General features: G+C 30.2%; 1 protein-coding gene and 1 pseudogene across 1 annotated transcript; both read left to right on the top strand.

Moving 5' to 3' along the window:
- The first annotated feature begins 107 nt into the window (after positions 1 to 107).
- LOC116133307 lies at positions 108 to 2,819 on the top strand. The gene is made up of 4 exons (XM_031419020.1): positions 108 to 538; positions 883 to 961; positions 1,712 to 1,780; positions 2,637 to 2,819. Exons 1-4 carry the CDS (start codon positions 108 to 110, stop codon positions 2,733 to 2,735), a joined length of 678 nt encoding a protein of 225 aa, XP_031274880.1. The 3' UTR covers positions 2,736 to 2,819.
- Positions 2,820 to 10,979: 8,160 nt separating this feature from the next.
- Positions 10,980 to 17,579, top strand: LOC116133308 (annotated as a pseudogene).

Here is a 17,579-nt window from a genome sequence, read left to right on the forward strand (position 1 = left end):
GTGTATTTCTCTGCCGGTTGTATGCTTGATTTGATTTTTTCTCTTTTTGAGTTGGTTTGTGATTAAGAGATTGGATTTTTGGTACTGTCAGTGTGATTTGGTTTGCGATGTTTGATTTCATTTTCAGTCATTCTTTCATGCTTGGTCCCGGTGGCGCTTTCTTTTCTGTTTCTTCTTCTTCTCTTTGTTCCGGTTCTCGGTTCCTACAGGGATGGAACCGGAACCGCAACCGCACAGTTTCGGTTTCAGGTTTTCGGAACCGACCCTGTGGCAGCCGGTTCCGGGTAGGAACCGGAACTGAAACCCGGGTACCCGTCGGTTCCCGTTCTCCCCTATTTTTTTGTTCACCCCTAATTCTTGACAATGAAAAAGCTGTTATTGGTCTAGTTGGAGCTGCTTTGGCCCTCACGGTGGTGGGAGTGGGACCTGCCTCAGCTGCTGAATTGCCGTTGTTGGCCTCATCTTTGCAACTGAGTGAACCATCCAATGCCTTGTCCTTGCCCACCTGGGCCGTGCATGTCTCCAGTGTTGTTGAATGGTGAGGGTTTTCTTCTCTCACAATTGTGGCTATTATAATAACTGTGTTTTATTTATTCTCATTAATGCTAAGTTTGATGAGTGAAATTTTGATAGAAAGCAGGTATCTCCTAGGCATGTTTGTGTGTGTTGTCTCTATGTTTTACTTGGAAAATGAAATGCTAACCACAACTTAGCTAAAAAGATTCATTATTATAATTTTGTTGTATTGTACAGTTGTATGAATTTTCTCTTTATACCGATAATTAACATTCAGTATATTTTGGGGTTTGACTTTTGAGTTCTTCAACCATTTCAACCGAAAAAAGAACAAGTATAATTGACTCTAAATTTTCTGTTCAAAAGGATTACCGCAATGGCTTTAGTGTGGCAATATGGAGAGAAATCTGGTTATAAAGCATGGAAAGGTCTTTCATGGGGAATGGTGAGTTCCTTTTCTCAATCTTTGCTAGTTACATTAAATTCCTTGTATGACTAACCTAAAATTTCGGAATGCGTTATTAATTGGTGTATGCTTGGTAAACATGTTTCGTAGATGAATTTTGTGTTTATTCAAAATTCTAAAGACCTATGAAATATTTTGTTCAATTACTTCGCTAAATTAGAAGCATTAGTAATCAAACTAGGACTGTTCTAGTTTGCTTTAATATGATTTTAAAGGATAAGTTTACTATTTATAATTAAGTCAATACATTGTGAAACGTAGTCACCCCTACAAATTTGGTTTATAGCCTAAACTTACACATTCTAAGTACTAAACTCCACACAACACAAGTCTAAATAGACTTGACCTAGTTATAAGGATTGTAAAACTCGTTCCAACTTCAATGAGAAAATAAATGGACCAAAGCAACTGATACACAAACCATAATAGGATGATTATGACTGCATAAGAACTGTTGCCCCTTTATGTTGCAGTCTTCTTGGAAATAGTTGGAATGATACTGATTCTAGTTTCCTTCTTACTTTAATGGGGACAGTACTTGTCTTTGAATGTCTTATATCTTTTAGGTATTAGCCTTTCAGATTGGCTTGTAGGTTCTGATTTATTTACACAATAAGTGCTGACTCATTTAGATTTACAACTTTCCATAGAGCATACTTTGTTGGTTCGCAATCTTCTAAATGACATTGTTTCTTCGTAAACTCTTCCTTCTTCTCCATTATTGTTTAGGTACCCCTGCTTGGTGGAGCATTTTGTGCATGCACATGGCATTTCTTTTATAATTCTGAGTCTCTTGAGGTGGGCTTTATCCTTTCTAAAGTTATTTATTTACTATACATTTGTTTTGAGTAATAGTATGAATTTATTGAAATGGAGAAGCTGTTGTTAACTGGTTTTAATCAAACGGTTCATTTACCTTACTTTGATGCTTTACACTGTATTCAACTATTAGTTATGGTACTAAGTTAAGTTGGACATGTTTTGTACATTGTTAGTCAAATATTTGTAATTTTCTTCCTGATTTTTGTTCCCATGGAACTGCAATGCCTGTCATTGCTGTGATGTTTCATTCTTCACCCATTACCAAGTGATTGATATTGAAGTAACTAAAGACTTAGAGGTGGAAACACTATTACCTCTTTTGCCATCTTTATATGTTAACAACCCAATAATCAGATGTGTGCCATTTTCCGATAAATGAAAAGCATAATCACAATTATGGAGAACTTGTAAGGATTAGGAGAAAACCCAAGGGAGGTTGTGAGATATTTATTAGAAAAAGAAGGACAATTATTCTACAAGTATATGTGCAACATGGGAGTTATAAAAAAACTGGCATTGTCAGGAATTAATTTGGTTACTCTCTGATAGGCTTGACTGATATAAAAAGAACAAGTGAAATTAGTTAAGCAAATTGAATAAATGCAGGAAATTACTGATTTAACACAATCATTGCTATGTATTTATCCCTGAATAAGGAGTTTAGCAGATGTTACAACTATAGAGTAAAAAATTATGTGCTCCCTGAATTTTGTTATAAAGTTACAAATGTGCTTGAGTAATGATAGGAAATGAAACTGCGTATGATGTTATAGTGTTATTCTTCTGAGATAAAATATCTCGAATGACATGCTTGTTAATCTATGATCTTTAGGTATTGGTGGCTCTTCAAGCTATGCTTACAGTGATAGGTAATGCTACAATGTGTTATGCTGCATTTCGAATATACAAATCGTCAGAGGAACGGTCGTAGAATCTGTAAAATTCCTGTATCATGATATAATCATGTGCTTGAATGCATATCCTTCTTGTTTATCAGACATATCCATAATGAAGGTAAGCAGCTCACCAGCTCTCCGATAGAATGATGAAAAGAAAAAAAAACCACTAGTTTTTTTCCTATGGATTATAGTTGTTTAGCTTTTGCAGGAAAAAAGGAAATGGGATGTTGGAAATGTCCTTGATTGATGACAGCCGATTTTCGTGGGGCTAAAATCTCAAAATTGGAGGTAATTCTTTGCAAAAAAAGTAGTGGATTGTGATCAAGTAGTTGTTGAGGAGGGATTGATGGAGTCAAATGCCATAATGTGTTAAGCAGTATCCGAATGAAGAATTATTTTTTCTCTTTTTGAATAGCTGTAACTTGTCAAGAAACAACTTTACAGTTGAATGGTGTTGATATATAACTATAAGAGACTCTTGTATATTTATGGTCTTATACAGGGTAACATGGTTCCATAATGTTTTTGGTACGTGCAAGCAGAGGGATGGACCCAGAATTTTTCTTCTATGGGATTTAACCACATAATATGATAAATTTAAGAAAAAAAAAAGTTTACAAAAATAATATATATATAAAATTAAAAGATATAATCATATTATTTTTTGCCGCATAAATTTATAATTATTTCATATATTACATAAAGGTTTTAAGTTTCAAAATTAAATTGAATATAATATAATTGTTATTATCTTTGTTTGTTTATCTATTAATCTCTTATCTAATTTCAATTTATTAATAATAAATCAATAAAATCAATAAATATAGACGTATTGGTTATGTAAAGTTTAAAATATTCACACTAAATGAAATTTCTGATTCTTAATTGAAACTTTAATTGTAGTTTTTCTCCATCTATACTATTATTAAAATATTAAATTGATTTTTAATTTTGAATTTGTCTACAGCAGAAACAAACATATCATTTGCACTGTTATGGATTCCTAATTTATAAACATCTGTACTATTCTAAACAATACAAGTTCCACCACTACAAATTATAGCATATTTAATATATAATTTTCTACCAAATAGTACTAAAAAAAAAATTAAAAAAAATAAGATGATATCTAATGATTCTACTATTGCTCCAATATTCATACATCATGATTAGGTTTTGTTGATGCAAAAAATGGCATCAACTAGAATTACACATGATTTTTTATGAATCTGCGCAAGAATCCGTTTGAGATTCGCGAATTTGATGTCGGATTGATAAAAGAACAATAACCGAACACAGTCACATAGATCAATTTTTTTTTTTTTTTTTTTTTTTAAGTGGTTTGGATGTTTATTATGCAAATCTTATATTCACTGTTATGGTATCGAGTGTTTATGAGAACAAAGAGCCAAGTTACAAATAGTTATCTCAAAGAATCCCTTAAGTTGTCTCTCCCCTCAGCCCTTTGCGAATAAATTTCTCTCTATGTGTGTGTTAGGCTTAGTGATTCTTGTGTCCTCTCCCTAAACAAGCTAGGGTTTGGGTATTGTACCCATTATAATAAGTTTGAGTTTAATACAAAATCAATGAAATAGGAAATTAACTTGATCTTCACCCCTTAATTTGCGGAGTCTAATATCTTCTTTGAGAATTATCCTTTCCTAACTTCCTACGCTAGAAGCGAAACCAAACTTTGATAGATTAGGAAAGCGATGTGATCTTTGACATTGATTTTGGAAGGATATCTTTGTGCTAAATTGGGATGTATGCTCTTCGGATTTTCTGCACAACACTAAATGACTTGACACGTGGCAGAAATCTATGCTTCACGATTTGACACACAACAAGTTTCAATATTTTTATTTCGTAATATTACTTAAATGATTATTAGAGATAAAATAGTAGGGTCGAAGGGCCATAAATGAAGAGCTCATAAGAACATTTAAGGTACGTTTGATTCAGGGAATATTGGATTACTGAAAAAATTAGATTATTGAGAATTTTTAGGAAAATGTGTTTGGTTAGTTGGAATAAATTGGTAGATATATTTTATTAATATGTGTGGTTAAGAGGAATAAATTGGTGGGTATGTTATTTAAATTACTAAATTGCCCTCTTTTTAAATATTAATATAATATTATTTGTATTAATTATTTTTTAACATTTTTTTAACCCCCAACATTTCAAAGTTAGCTAAAACATCCCCACTTATATCAAACTTTAAATTATAACAAAATCACCCCCACCACCCCAAGCCACTGCCATTAGTCGCCGTGAGTCGTCGAAAGAAGCTGGAAAATGCACCATTTAGATTGAGCAACCTTGGGCTCTTCGTCAATGGGGGAGATGAGATCAAAGACGAGATCTACGTAAAGGAGACATGATAGAGCGATAACGGAGATGTTGGAAACCAGAATAGATTTGGCCGTTAATGGCCAAATCCATGGCCCTTAATGGCCATATCTCATTCAGATGTGGCCGATAAAGGCCATGGATCAGGCCGTTAACAGCCAGATCCTCGATCTGGCCATAATTAACTAGAATAGATTTGATCATTTCTGGCCAAATCTGCTCTGATATAGCCTTTTCGGCCATCAATATGGCCAAAAAAGGCCATATCGGAGCCTTCCAATGTCTCTCGGCTATTTAAGGCGATTCCAGACGATCTCCGGTGACTTCATGTGGCAGTCGACGGTGGTTTGGTTGGCGGCAGGTGGGTGGGGGTGGTGGCTTGGGTAAGCTGAAATTTGTTTTTATTTCAAGGGTAACTTTGTCCAAAAATTTAATTAATTGGGGTGAAATGGTAAAAGCAAGATTCATGTAAATAAGATGACAACCAAATGTAGTAATCAAGTAATATAAGATAACATAACCTCAGTAATCTTATATCACCCCCAACCAAACGCCTCCTAAGAGTTTTATCTAAGAAATAAAAAAAAAATCAGTCAAAGTTGCTTAAATGAGCCCTACAAGCCCAAATATGGAATCCGAGGCCAAATACTTGGGTAAGGGTTGCACATAAGCTACAACTCCAAATGATAACCTAGTAGCCCAAATATAGGTGGTTCAAGAAATAAGAGGATAATGCTCAAAGAACTTTGATTGCCTACTTGTTTTTGGTTAATTTCAAGTTCAAATTTTATCTCTGAAGACATCCTAAATATTGTCCAATTTCGTGTTCATCATGAGTTGATCATAACTTAGGTTTCCATTTAATATTATGACATGGGGTTTACAATCTCAAACAAGGTTAAACTTAGTATTTATTTTTTTATCATTGATAATGGTCAATTATAAATCTCCCTAATAAAGTAGTGGTGCTCCTTAGGTTTTTATTTATTTATTTTTAACTTATATATCTTCTCTAGAGGCCATTAAATATCTGTTTGATTGATGCTATGATTGGACTCAGTGAGAGGGACGGGTGGGGATGTTATGATTTAAGTTTAATTGATAGGCCGAACGACTTACGCATACCCAAGGTTTGTAGAAACGATAAGTTCGTATCCAAAAAGTTTTGAAACAACAAATAGGTACCTTCCGTTATGTTCTGTTAATGATTTTCGTTTAATAATAGTAAAAAGACTAAAATACCCTTGAAAGTTTAATATTTTAGTTTTTTATAAATTTAAAAATTTCTAAAAAACCCACTAGGTTTGCTAATTTGACTAAATACCCCAATATATAAAAATTTTATAAAATAACAAAAACACCCCCACCACCCGCAGTGCCAGATTCCGGCCACCACCGCCAAAATCTGACCGAGAAATTGCGTTATGACACAAACCCATCAGATCTATGTCGTAACGCATAGATCTGGAATTTTTCGGTAAGATCCGTGGCTGATTTGGCCGGAAAAGGCCACATCTACCGCCAGATCTGGCCGTCGAGGCTGGAATCTTACCGAAAAATTGTGTTACGACACAGACCCGTTGGATCTGTGTCGTAACAGGCAGTCGAGGCCGAAAAAGGCTAGATCGATGCGTTACGACACATATCCGACGGGTCTATGTCATAACATAATTTTTCGGCCAGATTCCGACAGTGGTGGCCGGAATCTGGCACTGCGGGTGTTAGGGGGTTTTTTTGTTATTTTATAAAATTTTTATATATTGGTGTATTTAGTCAAATTAGCAACCCTAGGGGGTTTTTTAGAAATTTTTGAATTTATAAAAAATAAAATATTAAACTTTCAAGGACATTTTAGTCTTTTCACTATTATCAAATGAAAATCACTAACAGAACATGACGGAAGGTATCTATTTGTCGTTTTAAAATCTTTTAGGTATCAACTATCGTTTTGATATACCTTGAGTATGTGTAAGTCGTTTTTCAAAAAAATGTTCAAGAAAGCTCAGAGACTGACTGTCACACGCTTCTAATTCAAACTTTATATAAAAAATTATGGTAACTAAATTCATACGACGTCCTCTACATATAAATCTTTTGAGCTATGCTAGATCAGTCACTAGCGTAGTCGATACCCTCACTCGTTGACATGTGTCCAAACATCTTCCTTAATAATTGGAGTCCAAGTCGTTGTTTTCGCTAAAATTGAGGGGCTAACATTCTTTTAAACTGGAATAGCATTAATGTCACTATCTTATTAACTTTAAAAGTGTGTTTAGTTTAAGTAATATTAGATTATTAGAAATATTATATTACTGGAAAGTTAGATTACCTTGAAGATTCTTAAAACTTTTTAGGAAAATGTATTTGACTAGTTGGAATAAATTGATTATATTAATATGTTTGGTTGGGAGGAATAAATTTGTGGGTATATTATTTAAATTTTTAATTTGCTTTTTTTTTTTTAAATATTAATATAATATTATTTTTATTATTAATTTTTGAATAATTCTTTTAACATCCAACATTTCAGATTTAGCTAAAACACCCCCGTTTATATAAAACTTTTATTTATAACAAAATCAACCCCACCACCCCAAGCCACTACCCGCCACCACCATCCGTAGCCGGAAGTTGCTTGGAGTCGTCCTAAGTAGCCGAGAGACATCGAGAGGTTTCGATATGGCCGTTTTCCGAAAATATCATATCGGAGTAGATTTGGACCAGATCTATGGCCTTTGACGGTCAGATCTATTTCAACCAAAATAGATTTGCTATTAACGGCCATATCTCATTCATATATGACAGATAAAGGCCATGGATCTGGCTGGAAATGGTCAGAATATATATAGCCATTTCTGGCTATATCTACTCCGACATGGCCGTTTTCGGCCATCAATATGACTAGAAACGACCATATCAAAGCCTTTCGATGACGGTGAGCTACTCATGATTATTTCTAGCTTCTTTCGACGTGGGTGAGCGTGGTGGCTTCGTGGGTTGCTATTTGTATTGAATTCAAGGGTAATTTTGTCCAAAAAGTTAATTAATTGGGTTTGAAATAGTAAAAGTCAAATTCATGTAAATTAATTTTAAAATAAGGGTATTATTGTCCTAACATTTTTGTTAATAAGAGATAGAATTGCAACAAAAATAAGATTACCTTGGTAATCTTACAATACTTAAGAAAATGAAGATTACCAGATTACCTCAAATATTACCAACAATAACTACTATTAATATTGGAAGATTATCGGAATCTCATATTACTTGACAACCAAACATGGTAATCAAGTAATATAAGATGACATAACCTCAGTAATCTCACATAAGCCCCAACCAAACGCCCCCTATGAGTAATGCTCAGTTGTGTGATTTGTATGACTTACTTGTAAGCAAAACATTATTGTAACTTTAAATATTGGATAAAGATGATTATTATCTTAAGTTATAGGGTGTTTGGATTATATAATATTTTATTATAGGAGTATATTATATTAACGGAAAGAAATATCACCTTAAAGATTACAGCGAATGTTTAGAAAATGTGTTTGGTTGGTTCAAATAAAGAATAATGTTATGTACATTAACCAAAACCATACTAATCCAAGTACTAACTGACGTGGTAGACCTCTCTTATTGCCACGTCAATTCCCCCCAAAAACTAAAAAAAAAAATTTCAAAATTTCAATTGTTAGTACTTGGATTAGTATAATTTGGTTAGTGTACATAACATTACTTTCGAATAAATTGGTGAATAATATATTTGGTTGGGAGGATAAATAGGTGGGTATGTTATATGAATTACTAAATTGCCCTCCTTTTTAGATATTAATATAATAGTATTTTTTATTATTATTTTTTGAATCATTTCTTTTAACCCCCTATATTTGAAATTTTTCCAAAACGCCCAAACCATATAAAGCTTTAATTTGTAGCAAAATCACCCTCACCCACCCCAAGCCACTGCCGGCAGTCAGCCACCACCACCGACCGCCATCGACAATTGACGAAATGGTACATGACTAGCCGTATATGGCCGGCCATTCGCCGACAAAGCCAAAAGTGGACATGGATCACAAATCCGTGGTAAAAAAAGGCCAGATCTATGGCCATTTCGCGGCCAAAGATCTGGCCGTGAAACGACCATAGAAACGCAGATCTGGTCATGAAACAGCCATAGATCTGTGATTCATGGCTAGAAAAGGCCTTACCAATGTGCGACTAGCCAAATCCTATCGGTTGTGCATCATTATGATGACTGACGCTGGTGGTCGACGACTGTGAGTCACGGTCGGCGGTGGTCTTGGGTGGTTGGGGGTATTTTGTTAACTTTTAAGCTTTTTTGTGGCTGAGGTGTTTTAGGTAATTTCTCAAATATAGGGGGGCTGGGTAATTGTTATTTGATAGATATTTGAGGGCAATTGTGTCAGAAATAGTTTTTAATTAAGGGCAAAATGGGTAGAAAAATCATATTACCCTGCTAATGTTTTAATAACAGCCCTTAACAAGGTAATAAGATTACCCTCCACATTACCAACAGTAACCACTATTTGCAATAAAAGATTACCGTAATATTTTATTACTTGCAAACTAAACACAGAAATCTTGCAAAATAAAAAAAAATTACCCGCGTTATCTTTTATACTCCCAATCCAAACAACCCTATAATTAGAATCATAATCCTAAATACTCTAAGGGGGCGTTTGGTTGGGGTTAATGTGGGATTACTAGAGTTATGTCATCTTATATTATTTGATTACTATGTATAGTTGTCAAGTAATATAAGATTCCGATAATCTTCAAATACCAATAGTAGTTATTGTTAGTAATATTGGAGGTAATCTGATTACCTCAATTTTCTTAGGTATTCTAAGATTATCAGGATAATCTTTTTTTGGGTACAATTCTATCCCTTATTAATAAATTTTTAGGACAATAATGCCCTTATTTTTAAATTTATTTACATAAATATGGTTTTTACTATTTCACCCCAATTAATTAACCTTTTGGACAAAATTACCCTTGAATTCAAGACAAATTGCAGCCCACTCAAGCCACCAACCCCACTCACCTGCCGTCGCCGCCATTGGAATGATGCACAGAAGGTCGAAAATGGCCGTCGTGCTCTGATCTGGCCATTTTCGGCTAGATCTCTGGCCGAAAATGGCCATACGGTGCACGGAGGCCATTTCCTGCCTTCTGTGCACTGTTAGGTTGCTGCCGCAGGCTGCTGACAGTCAGCAGTGCTGGGTTAGTGGGGGTGCTTTGTTGATTTTTCAAACTTTGATTATGAGGTTGTTTTTGCTAAGTTTTTAAATACAGAGGCTTAAAAGAATCCAAATTAAAATCAATATTAAAAAATAATATAATAATAATATTTAACTAGAGGACAATTAAATAATTTAAATAATATGCCTATCAATTTATTTTTCTCAACTAAACATATTAATATAACATATCCACCAACCCACTAAATATATTTTTCAGTAATCTTTAAACTAATCTAACTTTTCAGTAATCTAACATTTCCTAAATCAAATGCACAAAGATTATCACAAAATTCTCATCGCAAATAATGTTGCATCATCTGTGGTGATTTTGTGAAATAACGTGACAATGCTAAATAAAATGACACATCATCTGTGCTGCTTTAGTGAAATAACATCATCTGTGTTGGTTTAGTGAAATAACATTACAAATTAGTAGTTCTAATCAGAATTGAAAATCTTTTCCAAGGTGGTTGAACTTTTATGGCCTTTTCTAGGTAATCTGAGAGTAGTTCATTTCTTTATTGTTGGGAAAGTAGAAACAACATAGATTATTTTGTGAAGGTACTGCTTCCTTGTTGAAATTTCTATTACTCCATTGTCAGTGATCCCCTATGCTTTTGATTACCGTGGCCAATCTTATTCTGATTTATTTATTCACTTGCCCTTTACAGGAAAGGTTTTCTTGGTGTAGCTCTGGTTGCTAGTGTGACTGGGTTAACGAGTGCTTTCTCCCCAAATTATATAACATTAGTGACTCTCCGTGGTTTGGTTGGTTTCGGACTAGGCGGTGGGTCTGTATTTGTATCCTGTTTTCTAGAGTTTGTTCCTGCTTCCAATAGAGGCATGTGGATGATTGTCATGGAACTTTCTTGGACACTTGGAACAATATTTGAGGCTTGACTTGCATGGGTTTGTTCCTTTATCCTTCATCAGTTCTTTTTCTTTTTCAATCTGAGAGCAGCTATTGCTCTAGACATATATAAGTTTTTCCAAAATAGGTTTAGCTTTGTTATCATCAACTCTTGTTGTTTCTTGATTAAAATAGGTTTTTGTTCATCTTCATTAATGATCAGATTGCTTTCAAGTTTGGAAAGTTGGTATATGGACTCTCTGTTTTTCTAGGAGTGACTGTTTCTTTTTATTTTCTTTTTATTTCGAATAGAAACTCTTGATTAATGTGAATTTAATTTTGTCCTGAAGTTGTGTTTTGAAGATGCCATTATGTTCCTTGTTACTTTGAAGCAATTACTTGTGAAGTTATGTACTAATGTGATCTATTTGATATTATTTTTGTTAATTCTTGATCAGTTGCATAGAATCTGATAAATACATTAAGATGTTAATAAAAGATTTTCTTCTTTATGTGGCAAGCATAGGGGTAAACTAGAAAGGAAAATTGCTGCCAAGATGCCTATTAATCATAATGAACTCCTTGTTAATTTAACTAATGTACTGTAAAGAAAATGAATGCTCTTACAATTTTAATATGTGTATAATCTTTCAGTTTGAATTTCGTTTTTCAGAATATGGAACTTCTCTTTCATGTATTGTGGAATTAGTTGAAGTGATATGGCAGTGACAAAGACTGGAATGACTGAGCATAGAACTTCAATTTTTTATTTGTTCTTAATTGCAGATTGTCATGCCAAGATTGAATTGGAGGTGGCCACTGGCCTTGTCCTCCCTGCCATCATTTGCTGCGCTTCTGTTGCATGGTCTTGTTCCACAGTCTCCAAGATATTTATGTATGGCTGGTCAAACTGCTGATGCTCATCGTGCTCTGGAGAAAGTAGCTCCGAAGAATGGGAAAAAACTTCCTTCTGGAATGCTCTTACCTGATAACATTGCTAGACTAGATAATGAATTTTCTGTTCCGGAACATAACCCTCTGCTCTCTTCATCTGCAAACAAAACAACACAATTCAAATCTGGATTCTCTCCAATTTATAGCCTTTTTTCATCAAGATTAATTAGAACTACCTTTCTGCCATGGGTACTATTCTTTGAAGAGACATTCCTATATTATGGGGTTATATTATTGACATCAGAGCTATGTGTCGAGCAAAGTGCATGTGGCTCAGCACTCTCATTGCAAAATGCAAGGGATGCAGGTCTATACATTGAAGTATTTATCACTAGCTTGGCCGGCAATGCATGTGTTATATCCGCTTCTTGTGTAAGTTCCTTGCAGTCAATGACTGGTGGTTTGTTAACAACTAACATTTGACAAAAATTTATTTTCTAGAGCTTCCTGGACTTCTTATATCTGCAGTAATATTGGACAGAGTTGGTCGCAAGATGTCCATGACAATTTTGTCTGTTTGACTTTCATATTCCTTATACCACTGGTTATCCACCAGGAGGTCACTTTAACGACAGGATTATTATTTGGAGCTCGAATGTTTGTCAATGGTTCTTCCACAGTTGCCTGCATCTACGCCCTAGAGGTTTTCCCTTGGTTTCCTTAAACTCTTTATGTGATCCGATCTTTAATTTTCCTACGCTTTAGAGCATCGTTGCACATGTTTAACTATTGACTTCAAATAGAAAGGTTTTCTTCTAGACATCAAAAATGTAACTTGTATAGAAAATGCAAGATTAAAGTAGCAAGCTTTCATGTACATGCACTAATACGATGTTTGAACATATTTATTATTTCGCTTTGTTAATCCTCAGATAAGATTGTTTGAATAGCTTTGCTGTTCCTTTTCTGTTGGGTTTTTATTTTTGTAGGTATATCTAGGGGTGAGCACGGGTAGCGGGTAGAACCGGAACCGGGGGTAAGAACCGGAATCGGAACCGGAACCTACCCAGAACCTGCACTGTACGGGTAGGTTCCGGTTCCAATTTTTTGGAACCGCTACTGTGCGGTTCCGGTTCCGGTTCTTCCCCCCGGAGGAACCGGAACCGGAACCGGAACCTGTAAAAAGGGTACCCTGTTTGGAACCTGTAGGGGGTACCCAGTTTGGAACCTGTTTTGGAACCTATTTGGAACCTGTTTGGGAACCTATTTGGAACCTGCTTTGGAGCCTGTTTTGGAACCTGGTTTTGGAACCTGTTTAGAACCTATTTTGGAACCTAGACTATAATGAAATATTTGTAAAATGTAAATAATGGAGGAGTTTCTATTATTTTACATATAAAAAAATTTAAAATAGAAAAAGTTAAAATTTTAGAATAACCTAATTAAATAAACATACAATTACAATTATACTTATTACATATAAATTACACCATATTAAAAGCTTTAATATATTATAATACATTAATATTAAAGTTTTGATCAATTAAGTGAATAATTGGAATTATGATCTAATTAAAAGTATTTTACATTTTTAATGTTATTAAAAGAATTATTTTTGAATAAAATAGTATATTTGATTGAGTGATAATATATTTAGTTATTTACTTCAATTATCAAGTTCTAAGTATATCTATAATAAATTAGTAATTAATTAATTATATATGATAAATTGATAAACATTAATAAATTTAATTACTAGTTAAATATCATACTTAATCAATTATAACATTACATTATAGTTAAATGATTACTTAATTAATTATAATTTTATAACATTACTTAATTGATTTATAGTATAATTAATTATAGCATTACATTAATTGATTACTACTTAATTAATTGACTTATAAGTTTATAACATAATTAAATAGTTAATTAATTGACTTATAATTAGAAATTTAATTAATTATAGCATTACGTTATAGATTTAAGTATATACTTAATCAGTTATAACATTTTATTATAACATTAGTACAAACTTAATTAAATGATTAAAAATTTAATTAATTATAATATATAAATTTATAGTATGATTACTTAATAGTTAATTCCCTATAACATTACTATTGTATGATTATATAATTAATTATAACATACATAATAAATAATTACTTAATTGACTATGTCATTATATTTAAATATTAGTAATTACTAATTTACTACATAAACTTAGCATAATACTAATTAAATGATAAAAATTATTTTAATTATAATATTGCCTATAAATATTTTATATAAACATTATTAAGCATTACATTATAGTTAATAATTACTCAATTAAATTATAAATTATTATATTACATTATATATTATGATCACTTCTTAATTATAACATTACATAGTTAAATGATTACATAATTACATAATTAGTTATGATTTATAACATTACATTAAAAACATTAATTTACTAATTTACTATATTATTACATACTTAATTAACGATTAAAAATTTAATTAATTATAACATTACCTTATATATTTATAATAATTACTTAATCAATTATAACATTCCATTATAACATTAGTATATTAATCAAATGATTTGAAATTTAATTAATTATAATATTAAATTATAGATTTATAGTATGATTACTTAATTCATTATAACTTACATTATACTATAAAGTATGATCATAATTAATAAACATTACATAATTAAATGATTACTTAATTGATTATGAGTTATGATATTATGTTTTAAACATTAGTAATTCCTAATTTATTACAAAAACAATAGCACAATACTTAATTAAATGATAAGAAATTTAATTATTATAACTTACCTTACATTTAATTATAAACATTATTAAACATTATTATAGTTATATTACTCAAATAAATTATAATTTATATATTATTATATATTATGATCACTTACTTAATTATAGCATTACATAGTTAAATTACATAATTACATAATTAGTTATGATTTATAACATTACATTATAAACATTAGTAATTTACTAATTTACTATATTATTACATTCTTAATTAAACGATTAAAAATTTAATTAATTACATTACCTTATATATTATAATATGATTATTTAATCAATTATAACATTCCATTATAACATTAGTATATTAATCAAATGACTTGAAATTTAATTAATTAAATATTAAATTATAGATTTAGTATGTTACTTAATTCATCATAACATTACATTTACTATTATAGTATGATCATATATTAATATAGCATTACATTTAAATGATTACTTAATGATTATGAGTTATATATTATGTTTTAAACATTAGTAATTACTAATTTATACAAAAACAATGCACAATACTAATTAAAATGAAGAAATTTAATTAATTATAACATTACCTTATAAACATTTCATTATAACATTAATTAAGCATTAAATTATAGTTATAATTACTCAATTAAATTTAATATTATATATTCCATTATTTATGATCCTTACTTAATTATGCATTATATTTAAATGATCACATAATTCCTTAATCAGTTATGAATTTATAATATTATTAAACATTAGTAATTTACTATACTATTACATTACTTAATTAAACGTTAAAATTTAATTAATTATAACATTACCTTATATATTATAATATGTACTTAATCAATTATAACATTCCATTATAAACATTATATATTAATCAAATAATTTGGAATTTATTAATTTAATATTAATTATAGATTTATAGTATGATTATTTAATTCATTATAACATTACATTATACTATTGCAGTATGATCTATAATTAATATAACATTACATAATTAAATGATTACTTAATTGTTATAAGTTATGTTTATGTTTTAAACATTAGTAATTACTAATTTACTACATAAACATTAACACAATACTTAATTAAATGATAAGAAATTTAATTATTATAACATTACCTTATAAACATTTCATTATAAACATTAATTAAGCATTACATTATAGTTAAATAATTACTCAATAAATTTTATTTATATTCTTAATATTATGATCACTTACTTAATTAGCATTACTAGTTAAATGATTACATAATTACATAATTAGTTATGATTTTACATTACATTATAAACATTAGTAATTTACTAATTATTATATTATCACATTACTTAATTAAACGATTAAAAATTTAATTAATTACCATTACCTTACATATTTATAATATGATTACTTATCAATTATAACTCCCATTATAACATTATTATATTAATCAAATGATTTGGATTAATTATTATAATATTAAATTAAGAATTTATTATGATTACTTATTCATTATAATTACATTATACTATTACAGTATGATCATATATTAATATAACATTACATATTAAATGATTACTTAATTGTTATAAGTTATGATATTATGTTTTAAACATTAGTAATTAGTAATTTACTACATAAACATTAGCACAATACTTAATTAAATGATAAGAAATTTAATTAATTATAACATTACCTTATAAACATTTCATTATAAACATTAATTAAGCATTATTATAGTTAAATAATTACTCAATTAAATTATAATATATTATATTACATTATATTATAATCACTTACTATATAGGATTATATAGTTAAATGATCACATATTACTTATAGTTTGAATTTATAACATTACATTATAAACTTAGTAATTTACTATACTATTACATTACTTAATTAAACGATTAAAAATTTAATTAATTATAACTTACTTTATATTTTATAATATGATTACTTAATAATTTAACATTCCATTATAACATTGGTATATTAATTAAATGTTTGAAATTTAATTAATTATAATATTAAATTATAGATTTATAGTATGATTACTTAATTCATTATAACATTACTTTATACTATTATAGTAATTATAAATTATATAACATTACAATTAAATGATTACTTATTGATTATGACATTATATTATAACATTATAATTTACTAATTTACACAATACTTAATCAAATTATTATAATTTTATTAATTATAACATTATATTATAAATTTATGGTATGATTATTTAATTAATTATAACATTCTATTATAAACAATATTACAATACTTAATTAAATGATTAACAATTTAATTAATTATAATATTACATTATAATTAAATAGTATATTACTTAATTAATTATAATATTACAATTTACATTGTAGTATGATCACTTAATTAATTATAATATTACAATTTACATTGTAGTATGATCACTTATTTAATTATAACATTACTAGTTTCTAATATTAAATTTACTAAATTATAGTAACTATATCCAACTTCTGTGAGGGCGACTGGTAGTGGCATTGCTAATGGAGTGGGAATAGTTGGTGGTATGATATGCCCTCTCGTGGCAGTGGCGTTGGTGACTGGTTGCCATCAAACAGCTGCTGTAATTCTCTTGGAGGTTTTAACCGTTCTTTTGATTGTATGTGTACTACTGTTACCATTTGAAACGAAGGGACGCGAATTGGCTGATACTGTGTAA

The sequence above is a fragment of the Pistacia vera genome, unplaced genomic scaffold (assembly GCF_008641045.1).
Source record: "Pistacia vera cultivar Batoury unplaced genomic scaffold, PisVer_v2 Contig268, whole genome shotgun sequence".
NCBI lineage: Eukaryota > Viridiplantae > Streptophyta > Magnoliopsida > Sapindales > Anacardiaceae > Pistacia > Pistacia vera.

Bases quoted from the DNA above. Each gene is read 5' to 3' on its own strand.
- LOC116133307 (XM_031419020.1), top strand. From the start codon at position 108: ATGTTTGATTTCATTTTCAGTCATTCTTTCATGCTTGGTCCCGGTGGC. The intron at 539-882 runs GTGAGGGTTTTC...TCTGTTCAAAAG, and splicing joins GTCTCCAGTGTTGTTGAATG to GATTACCGCAATGGCTTTAG. The intron at 1,781-2,636 runs GTGGGCTTTATC...TATGATCTTTAG, and splicing joins ATAATTCTGAGTCTCTTGAG to GTATTGGTGGCTCTTCAAGC.